At 39.4% G+C, this 12,736-nt stretch overlaps 1 protein-coding gene across 2 annotated transcripts in view; it reads right to left on the reverse strand.

The window, feature by feature from the left end:
• The window catches only part of ATP6V1C2 (ATPase H+ transporting V1 subunit C2), a 62,219-nt gene that overhangs the window by 25,384 nt on the left and 24,099 nt on the right, over positions 1-12,736 (reverse strand). For both annotated transcript variants that reach the window (XM_043984409.1, XM_043984408.1), the window contains exon 4: positions 3,507-3,601. In XM_043984409.1, the coding sequence (XP_043840344.1) occupies positions 3,507-3,601 (95 nt within the window). The remainder of the gene's footprint in view (positions 1-3,506; positions 3,602-12,736) is intronic.

Raw genomic sequence — 12,736 nt, forward strand, 5'->3', positions numbered from 1 at the left:
CAGAGTCAGGAGCTTGAGGTTTGAATCCTGGTCCCTAACACTTTGACCACAGGTTAATCACTAGATCTCTCTGAGCCCCAGTTTCCTAGCCTATACAATAGGTATGATAATGCCTTACATTTAAATCCTAGTCCTTTTGCTTATGGGCTGTGGGAATTTAGGTGCATCCCTTTTGTGAGCCTTAGTTTCCTACTCTGCAAAATAAGGGAATTACATTCAATGGGGGAACGGTCAAAGAAATTATAGTATAAGGCTGTAATGGAATATTACCATACTATGTAAGTGATAGAAGATATGACAGATTCTGAGAAACCTAGGAATACATGTATGAACCAGGGTAGAGAATGAGTGAGAAGCTAGGTGGCACTGAAGATAGAGCACCAGCCCTGGAGTGAGGAAGACTCATCTTCCTGAGTTCAAATCCAGCCTCAGACACTTACTAACTATATGACCCTGGGCAAGTCACTGAACCCTCACTGCCCCAGGAAAAAAAAAGAAAAGATACAACCAATGCATGGATTTATTTTGCTTGACTATATTTATCTGTTACAAGGGAGGATTTCTTCAGTAGGAGTAAGGAGAGAGGAATTATGAAGGGGAGTTGGTGAGTAGTAAAAGTGATTCAAACAAAATAAGACTGTTAACTAAACCTTTAAAAAAAATTGTACAGTTAAGAACAGAAGAAAGGTCAGAAGGAAAAACAGACAAGCAAGACACTTGTTATTTTATTAAGGTGAATATACGTGTTTTGAAAATTATATATAATAGTTCACAATTTCCATATATAGTCCTATTCTTTCTTTGTATATTGAAATGCTCATATTTGTTAAGTTCATTATAAAAAAGAAAAAAATTTTAATGAGGGAGTTGGGGCTAAATTATCTGAGTTCTATTCCAGCTCCTAGGCCTTATGGAAACTATAAAATGGCCTTAACAACCTGTCCCTGCCTCACCTAGGTAGCCAAATACAGTATTTCAATAAATGGCTCGTAACAGCACATTACAATCCCCTCCACTAGTTTGTACAGTGAAGACTTCAAAGAGATAGAAAATATGCCAGCCAACCTATGTCCCTTGGACATAATGTTCTGCAATTCTCCATGGTGTAGAGTACACTCTCTCACTCCACTTTGAACAAAGATTTCACAATCATTCTCATTCAGAAATTATTTCTTAAACCACAGTCAGAACTGTTTGGTCAGACCTCAGAGAACAGGAGTGGATGAAAATGGATCTTTTGGGTAAATGGACGCCAACGAGTCTGCACCCTAGCCAACACCTGTTTTTCATAGTACCTGTGTCACAAGATTTATTTCACACCCATAGGAAGGCTTTACCATAAGTAATAGTCACTATGCAATGCCTCTTAGGACTCATTGATTCATTAACAAATGTTGATGAAATGGAATCAATGACTAGACTTAGGTACCCCAAATCGTCTTAGCTATGAGGCAGGAGGCAAGTTACTTCTCTTGGTTTATAGTTCCTCATCTGTAAAATGGCAATAATAATACTTGCCCTCAGGAATTTTTTTTTGGAAGACTGGTTCTCCCTATGCTATCCAGACTGGAAAGCCAGGGGCCATTCATGGCCTGACCTCACTGATTGGCACAGGAATCTTGCCCTGCTCCGTTTCCAAGCTGGGCCAGTTTACCTCTCCTTTGGCAATCTGGTGCCCTCTGCCTGCTTTGGGGGGCTCCTCACATTGATGCTGAACTTAGTGAGGATACTTGATTAAGTTAACCCACTTAACTCAGAATTCTTTTTTTTTTTTTTTTGCAGGGCAATGAGGGTTAAGTGACTTGCCCAGGGTCACACAGCTAGTAAGTGTCAAGTGTCTGAGGTCAGATTTGAACTCAGGTCCTCCTGAATCCAGGGCCAGTGCTTTATCCACTACAACACCTAGCTGCCCCTTAACTCAGAATTCTTAAACTCAAGATGCAGCAGCCTTAGCCTTCCCATTAGCAAGATTACAGGCATGTGCCACTATGCCTGCCATCTTGGAACTATAGGACAAACATTTTGCACACCTGGAAACACTATTGAAATGTGAGTTCTTCAATGAGAAAAAGCTCAATAAGGCATGTGTGTATGTACACACACACACACACACACACACACACACACACACATATCAGTTATCACTACCATTCATTTAGTCCTTTATTCGATAACCCTTCATTAAGTAGCTGGGTGTGGAGTGTTGTAGTGGCCCATCAGATCTATCACTATTAAACTCTCAATTACTGAATAATAAGTCTCCATTTAGGTCCTCCTCTAAATCCACATCATGGTATGAATATGAATGTGAATGTGGATTCTCAAAAGGTTTGCCAGTGAAGTGTAAGGTCTGCCATGGTCTACTAAGCTAGAAAGGTTTCTAAGATTGGGCAGGTAATAACAAGACTGTGTGTTGAACAAGGAATGCCTAGCTAAAGTCACAGAAGCTCATCATTGGGTCTCAGCAAGATGAATTATTCTACCACAAAAACTCTCAAAAACCTTCTATTAGGTTGTAAGGGATTGTATAATCTGCACAGGAAGGGGTGAGGCCCCCATCAAGGAAATCACAGGTCCTTGAAGTATGTGAGTAGAATCAACCTTAGACGTAAATGTTCAAATGTAAGGGAAGTTTGAATTATTATCATAACTCTAGCCTGCTTCCTCAAAAACCTGTTTTGACAGGGGCAGACTATACTCCTAATATCCAGAGAAGCAAGGTAGGTGGGGAGGACAAGTACCTGAGGCCACAATCTAACGGGAGAGAATCACAATAGATCATGATCACAAAAGGCCATGGTACTGCAGAGTAATACAGGCTGCGGAACACACCCACTGCTACCATAAAAAACTAAAGAATTGAGGAGGCAGTCAGGCAGCTCCCTGAAAATCAGGATTTTGCTTCCTGGTTCTATACTGACTGCCCCAACCTGAACCTCCACTCCTGACCATAGCATTCTGTTTCCTTCTCAAACCCTTGGAGGTTGATACTCAGAAGACATCCTGGTATCAAACCTGGCCTGGCTGTTCCGTTTGAGAACTGGATTAGTACCCTCCCTTTACCCCAACAGAGGTACTACCTCTACCTGTCCTGGTTCCAGGAAGCTTCTCATGAAGAACATGAGAGCCAGGGTAAGCAAAGGGGCCCTTATTTAGGGAAGAAATATGAACCACAAAATTTGAGGGTATTAAAGCAAAAGGGGTGTTTAAAACAAAGTATATAGAATAAAAGAGAGTGACTTCATTTTCTAGATGAAGAAGACTGAGATCCCGAAGTGAAATGGCTTGTCCTAGGTCACTTTTTTAAAGGTAAAGGAATAAGATGAAACCCAGGTCTCCTGTCTCCCTGGGTAGTGTCTTTATTTATCCCTATACCAAAATGTAAAATGCGGAAGCACTGTTAGGGGGAACAGGGGAGGGCAGACTAGAGAATACATTTTAGAAGGCTCACACACCTTCTCCCTGAGGTTGCTCCAGTCCCAAAAGGGGAATTCTCAAACAGTTACCTTTGCTAACGTGTCCACGATGACCACAAGAGGTTGCTTGGCAGGATACTTGGCCATGTCCCATTCAAAGCGGGTCACAAAAGAAGTTAAGTCAACTGAAAAGACATGAATATAGTTTAGCAGCAACAAAAGAAAATCCAACTTTTCAATACGTGTGAAGCAGGGCAATGAAAAACTGCCAAAGAGTACAGTGCTAATAATAATGTGCACGCGCACACACACACATACACACAAAATCTTCTATAGTGCTTTAAGGTTTTGTGAGATCAAAATATGCAGAGGCTCTCCCTTGGCAAGACTAATGTCAAAGCGTCAGTTCATGAGGACAAAAAAAAAAAAATCGCCCCTCTGGACAAAACTTTCCTCTCTTCCTTTTCTACATTGTTGTTCACATATTATTAGTTAGCAATAGTTATTATATTCTTTTTACTGTTCCGTCAAGGAAATATTTTGTTTCTTGAGGAACAAAAGGGGGGAATGTGGTAAAAAATTTTAACAGTCGGTTAGATAATGGAGAGACGCCAGTTTTTGGGTTTTTTTAGGACCACCCTTTTGGGGAGGAGACCAACAGCATTGCCTGCTGAGCACTCGACTTCTGACTTCCGGGGTGCGAGCTTAAAAGGCAAGGAGAGAACGGAAGTGGCAGCTTTTTCCCGCTCCGCTGGTCTCCTGGCTGCTCTGCACAGACAGATGCGGACTGGAGTTTGACTCGGCCCGGCTCTCGGTTAACAGCACGCGCTTGACTCGGTCTCTCTCCCCAAAAGTGGCCTTGGGTTTTGGTGAGTTTTATACAGAATATAGACTAAGCCTAGACTTAAGACGATTTGTATTGTATTTCTACTTTCCTATCCTTCTAATCAACATCACCTTGTGACTACCATACAATAAAGGCTCTATCTAGAAAACCAGAAGCTTCTTCCATTTACTAGTCTGGGAGATAAATTAAGGGAAAGGTTAAGTAGGGGAGATTTATGATCTAATATCCAATTTTAATCTCACAGTTTATAGAGCAATTTCTTCCCAATAGCCTTGAGATGGAAGTAATACAAATACTATTCCCATTTTACCTATGAGTAAATCAAGGCCCAGCATGGTTAAAAAAAAGGTCTCTTCCTTAGAGGGTTCCTTGTCCTTTGAATTGATGCATACAGGGGCAGCTAGATGGCGCAATGGATAGAGCACCGGCCCTGGAGTCAGGAGTACCTGAGTTCAAATCCGGCCTCAGACACTTAACACTTACTGGCTGTGTGACCCTGGGCAAGTCACTTAACCCCAATTGCCTCACTAAAAAAAAAAAAAAAAAAGAATTGATGCATACACTCATAGCTTGTTAGATATGGAAGGGAAGTTGGACATCACCTAATCCAACCACTTCATCTTACAGGAGACCTAAAGATCAACATGATCAAGTGATATGTCCAAAGGAACAGAGCCAGGACTTAAGCCCAGGTCACCTGACTTAAGGTTCAGTGCTCTCTCTCCAATACAACAGGTGCTTACATCCATGATGCAGCTAATGAAAAGTTGTGAGTTATTTAGACTGATCTGCTCTGGGAAAGCACACATGCAACATGGGAGTCTAAATGCCCCAAGTCAATATCATTATAACATGTTTTAACTGTCACTTGAAAGCGATCTCCAGCTGCATGACATCATCAAATGAGTTAACATACACAAAGCACTTTGCAAACCTTGAAGTCCCACAGAAAGTCCCATTCTCATCTTGTCAAGCTTCATTACAGAAATCGTTGTTGTTGTTGTTTGTCCTTTGTTCTCAAGGCATGACATTGGGGTGATGTCATGACTTAAAGTGAATTGGATTTAAGTGAAGGAGGGCTGTGACCTTTTGGTCATGACTGATTTGCAGGAAATTGCCTCACATTTCTATGGCACTTTAAATATTTCCAAATTGCTTTCCTCACAATGACTCGGTGAGGTAGGTAGTGCTTTTTATACCCATTTCACAGATGAGGAAATTGAGGTTCAAAGTGGTTAAACAGCTTGGAGTCATAGTCTCAAGGGAATTACCACTACAAAGGATCATAAAGGTTATCTGGTCCCACCTTCCCACTTTACAGATGAGTAAACTAAGAGAGGTGAAGTAAATTGCTCAAGACTGCAGAGATTATATATTAACAGGGGTAATATTTGAACCAAGATCATCTGACTCCATAAATCAGGTACATTCACCTCTGTCCCACACAAATTTCCATAGACAATAGCAGACAGAACTAAGATTCCCTTCTGGGTTTCTTTCATTCATTCTAGTGGTCTCTCCACTCTAATCAAGGACCTGCTCTGCAGTTTGAGCTCTCCAAGGAAGCAAAGCAAAAAAGTCTGCATTCACCCATCTTCTGTCAAAACTTAGCTAGGTGGCACAGTGGATAAAGCACCGGCCCTGGATTCAGGAGTACCTGAGTTCAAATCCAGCCTCAGACACTTGACACTTACTAGCTGTGTGACCCTGGGCAAGTCACTTAACCCCCATTGCCCCGCAAAAAACAAAAACAAAAACAAAAACTTACTGATTTCTCAAAGCACATTAAATGCTTCCACCTCTTCCAGGAAACTTTCTCTGACTTTCCCAACCAGAAATGGTGTCCTTTAGCCCACACCAAACCTTAAGCTCTCAGGGAATTTCTTTTGTCCTGTACTTTGGATTGTGTTTCTTTGTTCCCATGGAATCTCTGCTACTAGATAGCAAATTAGTCTTATCTGTATCCCCTGCATCATGGAGCACAGGCCTTCCATGTATTACATACTTTAAAAAATAATTGTTTGATGAATTAACAATGTTTTGGGGATAGCAGACAAATAAGATTTAAGGGGAATTTTCCCCATGCTCTTATTTTCCCAAAGAATCAGAAAGTGTCAGAGATGGAAGAGACCTCAAAACTCCTCTAATCCAACTTACACCAAGAAAAAAATCATCTTTTCTGTAACATCCCCAAGAAAGGAAAACCCAGCCTTTGCTTAAATACCTTTAGTGAGAAGAGCTACCACCTCTAAAAGCAGCTCATTCCATTTTGTGACAGATATTAGGAATGATTGTTGTTATTGCCATTATTAACACTCCAGGAGTGATCTGACTAGAGCAGAGTAAAATGGGATTATTACCTTGCTAGTCCTGTATATTTGGCCTCCCTTAATGCTGCCTAAAATTTCATTAGCTTTTGGGTATCCTATCACACTAATTATTCATGGATCTTGTAGTATACTAAATTCTCCCTATCTTTTTCAAATGAATTGAAATTAAGTCATGCCATCTTCATCTTATTCATGTGAAGTTGATTTTTTTTTCTTTTTTGCAGGGCAATGAGGGTTAAGTGACTTGCCCAGGGTCACACAGCTAGTAAGTGTCAAGTGTCTGAGGTCACATTTGAACTCAGGTCCTCCTGAATCTAGGGCTGGTGCTTTATCCACTCTGCCACCTAGCTGCCCCAAGTGGATTTTTTTTTAAAAGAATATCCCTATTTAAGTTCATTTTTTAAGATTATATTTAGTACAGTGTTCTAGCCTGTCCAAAATCTTTTGAGATTTAGACTCTGTCATCCAACATATTAGCTATTCTCTGAGAACCCACTTAGACTAGTACATTGGTTCACCAGAGTGAGGCTATAATTTCTCCCCTCAGGCTTCTAGGACATAACCTTTATAGGCTGGGCTCTCCAACATGTTTCCCTCATCAATGATTACTTGATGTCAATTAACCAGCCAGACTTAATTTTTTTTTTTTTAGTGAGGCAATTGTGGTTGACTTGCCCAGGGTCACACAGCTAGTAAGTGTTAAGTGTCTGAGGCCGGATTTGAACTCAGGTACTCCTGACTCCAGGGCCGGTGCTCCATCCACTGCACCACCTAGCTGCCCCAGACTTAATTTTTAGAAATGGGTATTTACTGAAATGGTTTAGTAAGAACAGTTGGCACAAAACATCTCCCCAAAGGGGGAGGGGGAAAAGGAATAAACATATAGAACCTAGATTAGGCCAGGTACTGTACTAAGCACTTTTACAATAATAATAATAAACAACATATATGTGTGTATATATACATATATATGTGTGTGTGTGTGTGTGTGTATGTGTGTGTATATATATCTATATATATCTCATTTGATCCTCACAACAACCCTGTAAAGTAGGTGCTATTATTTATCATCCCTATTTTACAATAGAAGAAACTGAGGTAAACATAATATGTGACTTGCCCACATGTCTAATGTCTAAGGCTATATTTGAACTCGGGTCTTCTGGATTCCAGGTACAGCACTCTCTCCATTGTACCACCAGCTGTCTCTAAGTCTGGAACAAACTGTTCCTTAAATACATATAAAGGTCAGAAGAAAATAGTCTCAAATCTAAAAAACTCATGTGGCAAAGAGGTACCTTCATAGCTCCTGCTTACTAGAAGTCCTTTCTTCCTTCTGGGCAGTCCTCACTATGTTTCTTTAGGGATGGCATAATTTCTAGAGAGCTGCTTATAGAGTACTGAAGCTAACTTTCATTAGTGTGTCTAGCTTACTCTTTATAATTCCTGATGTAGGCATCACTATCTATCAGCTACTGATGTTTCAGGGATGCTGCTGGAACATGAATAAGAAGTCCAAAATCTTCTGACCTCTTGAAGTTTACAAGATAAAGTTCATCAACTTCATTCCCTTGATCTATCAAGCTAACACTACTATTTAAAAAAAAAAAAAAGGCTAGTCATGCACGACCTATTTTTCATGAAGCTATGATGGCTCTTGGAGATCACAGTTTCCTTTCTTAGATGTTCTGTAACCATCCCTTTAGTCTAGAATTTTTCCAGGAATTGAAACAATAGTCATTGGCCTACTATTGGCCAACTCTACTATCTTCTCTTTTTTTTAAATTAATAAAATATTTACTGTTAGCCAGTCCTGCCATACCACTCCCCTTCTCTATGATCTTTCAAACATCACTGATAATAATTCAGCAATTATACTTGCCAGTACTTTCAGTACCCTGGGATATAGTCTGTCTGGCCCTGGAAACTTGAAAACACCAAGGACAGCTACATGCCACTCTCTTCCTATCTACCTGCTTATCTTGGGTTTCAACTCCTTATTGGCCTTGTTTGTTCTGTCCTTTCCAGTCTAAAGCCTGTTTTCCTTACCAGATAAAATAGGAGCCAAATAGAAGTTGAGGAATTTTGTCCTCTCTCAACAACCATGATTTTACCCATCTTATGCAGTAGTACCATCTCTTCTTAAATCATCTTCTACCCAATGAAATGAAAGAAAAAGTTAAATCCACCTTCCGGTTATCCTCAGCATTGCTGACTTAGGGTTAGTGAAAACAATCTTCATACTATTCTTTTTTTTTTTGTTTTGTTTTGTTTTTTGTTTTTTTAAGTGAGGCAATTGGGGTTAAGTGACTTGCCCAGGGTCACACAGCTAGTACGTGTTAAGTGTCTGAGGCCGGATTTGAACTCAGGTACTCCTGACTTCAAGGCTGGTGCTCTATCCACTGCGCCACCTAGCTGCCCCCATACTATTCTTACAGCACTGTTATGATTACCTAACATTGATCCATCCTCTAAATCTTAATTTTTTTTTATACTGAACACTAAAAAAAAATCTATTTTCATACAAATAGTGAGAGAAAAGAATATTGTATATGAAACTGCAGCTATCTATTAAACAACATATACTTTTCAAACCTGTTCTGCTTGTCTGTACTTCTTTCTGGTTTTTCTCCTATAACTCTTCTATGCATTAAGATGCTTCAATGATCTTCTTTTCTTTTCTCTTTTTTCTTTTCTTTCCCTCTCCTCTCTCTCCTTTTTTTTTCCTCAAATCTTTCCCCTATTGAAAAAATAAATAAAATTAATGCCTTTAACAAAAATGTGTAGTCTATAAAAACAAATTCTTGCACCAGGCATGTCCAAAAAATACATCTCTCATTCTGCATCCTGAGTCCATCCCCTTTCTGTCAGGAGGTGAGTAGCGTATGTCATCATGTGTCCTCTGGAACTCACAGAGAGTTCTTGCATCTTTCTAAGTTGCTTGTCTTTACAATGTTCTGGTTCAGCTTTTTCCCACTTCACCCTGAATCAGTTCATACATGTGTTCCCAGATTTCTCTAAAATTGTCTCTTTCAGAATTTCATGATACAATAATATTATATTTATATTCCATAATTTGTTTAGTCATTCTTAAATTGATGGGCACCCCCTTAGTATTTAGTTCTTTTCCATCATGAAATGAACTGCTATATTTTGCCATACATGTCTTTTAAAAATCTAAATTGCTTGATAAGTGCCACTTTTTTACTACTTCCCTTTTTCTTCATCATCAAAATTATTCTTTTTGGGGAGGGGCAGGGCAATGAGGGTTAAGTGACTTGCCCAGGGTCACACAGCTAGTAAGTGTCAAGTGTCTGAGGCCAAATTTGAACTCAGTTCCTCCTGAATCCAAGGACAGTGCTTTATCCATTGTGCCACCTAGCTGCCCCCAAAATTATTCTTTATGGTGTCAGAAATTCATTCTTGAGAGTGTCATCCCTGCTTGACTGATTTCTCCTATAGCATTTTATAGGAGGAAAACTATCTTTTCTATACTGATACCTATCCTCTCTCTGATCCCTTTGAAATATGTTTTCCCCAAACTAGGATGTATGTCAGACCATAAGTGGCTTTCCTTTCCTTCTCCATCACAAATTTTGAAGTAGAATGGGCATTTCCCCAGCAATATGCCCTGCATGTCTACTTCAGTAGTCAGTTCTTCCTTATTTGTGCGAATCAGGTCCTGAATGGCAAACCTCTTTAGTTCTTTTACTTTTTGAAAGACTATTTCGTCATTTTTGGTCATATCTGACTCTTCATGATGCCCCATTTGGGGTTTCCTTGCCAAAGATATTGGAGTGGTTTGCCATTTTCTTTTCCAACTCATTTTACAGAAGAGGAAATGGAGGCAAGCAGGGTGAAGTGACTTGCCCAGGGCACTACATAACTAGTAAGTGTCTGAGACCAGATTTAAATTAAGGAAGACGAGCCTTCTTAACTCCAGGTCTGGCCCTCTATCCACTGCATCCCCTAGCTGCCCTTTGAAAGATTACCATTGCTATATTTAAGTCAAGAAATTATTAATTGATCTGGTTTTGGCATAAGGAGCATATAGGAGAGCTTCCATGATGGTAACTTTTATATCTTGTCTTATTCCTCCCTTGAGAATCAGGAGAGCATCTAACAAACTGATCTATGTCAGCAGCAAAGCATAGGACAATGTTTGGAAAGGGCATTAGATCTCATGTCAAGAGGACATGAATTTGAATCTTGCTTCTGTCCCTTCCTACTTGTATGACAAGTAGGACAGATTTGAAAACTTTATGTTGAATTTATGTTTTTTCTTTTCAGAGAAAAGTAATCTCTACTTTTTAATAGATAGTTGCAGTTTCACATGCAAAATTCTTCTTTTCTATTACATGTATAGAAATGTACATTATTTAACCTCCTTGAGCTTCAAATTCCTCTATCAATAAAATGAGGGAGTTAATGAAGTGACCTCATAGAGATCCCTTCAATCTTCAAATCTATAATCTTTTGATTTATCAAGAAATCTTATATGATCACAGTGTGTCCTTTGACATGATATTGTTGTTATCATTTGGTGACAGTGAAAGTTGTTTGTTGCAGACAATTATCTGCAAAGGCCTGTCCATTCCTTCAAAATTCTCAGTGTGTCCATAGAACATTCTCATAAGACTGTAATAGAGGTGAGAAAGTAGACATGTGGCTTTTTAATTACCAGTGTCTTTGGGCTTTATAATGGTTATGGAGTTATTTATAATGTAAATGGAGTTTATAAAATAATTGCAAAGAATTTGTTCTCTGAACTTTTTCCTCAAAAATCCTATTTACATCAATCATTAAGTTACACCCTGTAGGAAGAAAAAAAATCAATCCACTTCCACCTCATCACAAATATCACAAATCCCAATGTCATTGCTGTCAGAACACAGCATTATCTATAGCTCCCAACAGAAGGACAAAACAAGGATTTCTGAACTCTTAAGCCTAAGTATCTCAAGTTCCATGTCTTACCTTAAGAGCAGAAGAAGCCTAGCAAAATCCCAGTCCTATAGGACTAGCAAAGGACCGTTGCCTGTCAGATTTGAAGTCAAAGCACCTCCTCTCTCTCACAGCTTGTGTGACCATGGGCAAGTTACTTGTGACTCCAGCTTTCTCAGATGTCAAATGAAGGGATTGAATTGTATAATATCTAAATTAATCAATCAACAAATATTTAAGCACCTACTCAGAAACAGTACTAGTTTCTGGAAATGCCAAAACAAAAAGAAAGACAACCTCAGACCTCAAGGAGCTGGTATTCCCATCAAAGGGAAATAACATAACTATATAGAACTATATAGATAATATTAAACATACAAGGTCTGGACGAGGGGAGGTAAAAAGGCATCAACAGCGAGGGACCCCTTCCAGCTCAAAAGTCTCTGGCTTCATCTCTTTGCTCTCGAATAACTTTCTCCCCATTCCATTGGCAAAGTAAGGACTCTTGCCAATTGTCCTCAGTGATGGCATTTGCCTTGAATCCCTGCCTAGTGGTGAAATATGAGTGAGGATAAAGGGAAAGCAAAGCATGGGGAAGGGCAAAGCATGACTACCTTGTTTTGCAGTTCTTGCTATTAGATCAAAAGCATATTGGCAGCGATTTAAACCAATCAACTCTGTGATCATACAACAGGGTCCCTTAAGCTTATGTCCCATCCAAGGACCCAAGAACAAGATAACTTAAGGCTCATTTATTCACTTGGCTCTAACAAGTGTTTACCCCCACCCCCACCCCATATGTATCTTTATTTATTTATTTATTTATTTTTCTTTTTTTTTTTTTTTTCCCCTATATGTATCTTAAAGCTTGGGTTAGACACCTGTTTTTGAAACACCACGGACCAGCTCCTTCCTGCAACCTAATATACATATGTTTGTCCAAGCTTGATTATAAAATTGAAATGAATACTAATGCCTGAGACCAAGCAAAAAAAAAAAAGTCAAGAAATAATGAAATAGGCGTTATGATGCTTCTACTACCAAGACAAATTGTGTGGTTGTATAATGCAAGATGTTCTACCCTGATTATAGTTATTGTCTTTTCCCATCCTATTTCCCTTGCCCCAGGCCACATAGACATGACACCAGGGATACCCTTGCCCTCTTCCCTTTCTCCCTTAGGGGTGAGATGGAGAACT

The sequence above is a fragment of the Dromiciops gliroides genome, chromosome 2, assembly GCF_019393635.1.
Source record: "Dromiciops gliroides isolate mDroGli1 chromosome 2, mDroGli1.pri, whole genome shotgun sequence".
Taxonomy (NCBI): domain Eukaryota; kingdom Metazoa; phylum Chordata; class Mammalia; order Microbiotheria; family Microbiotheriidae; genus Dromiciops; species Dromiciops gliroides.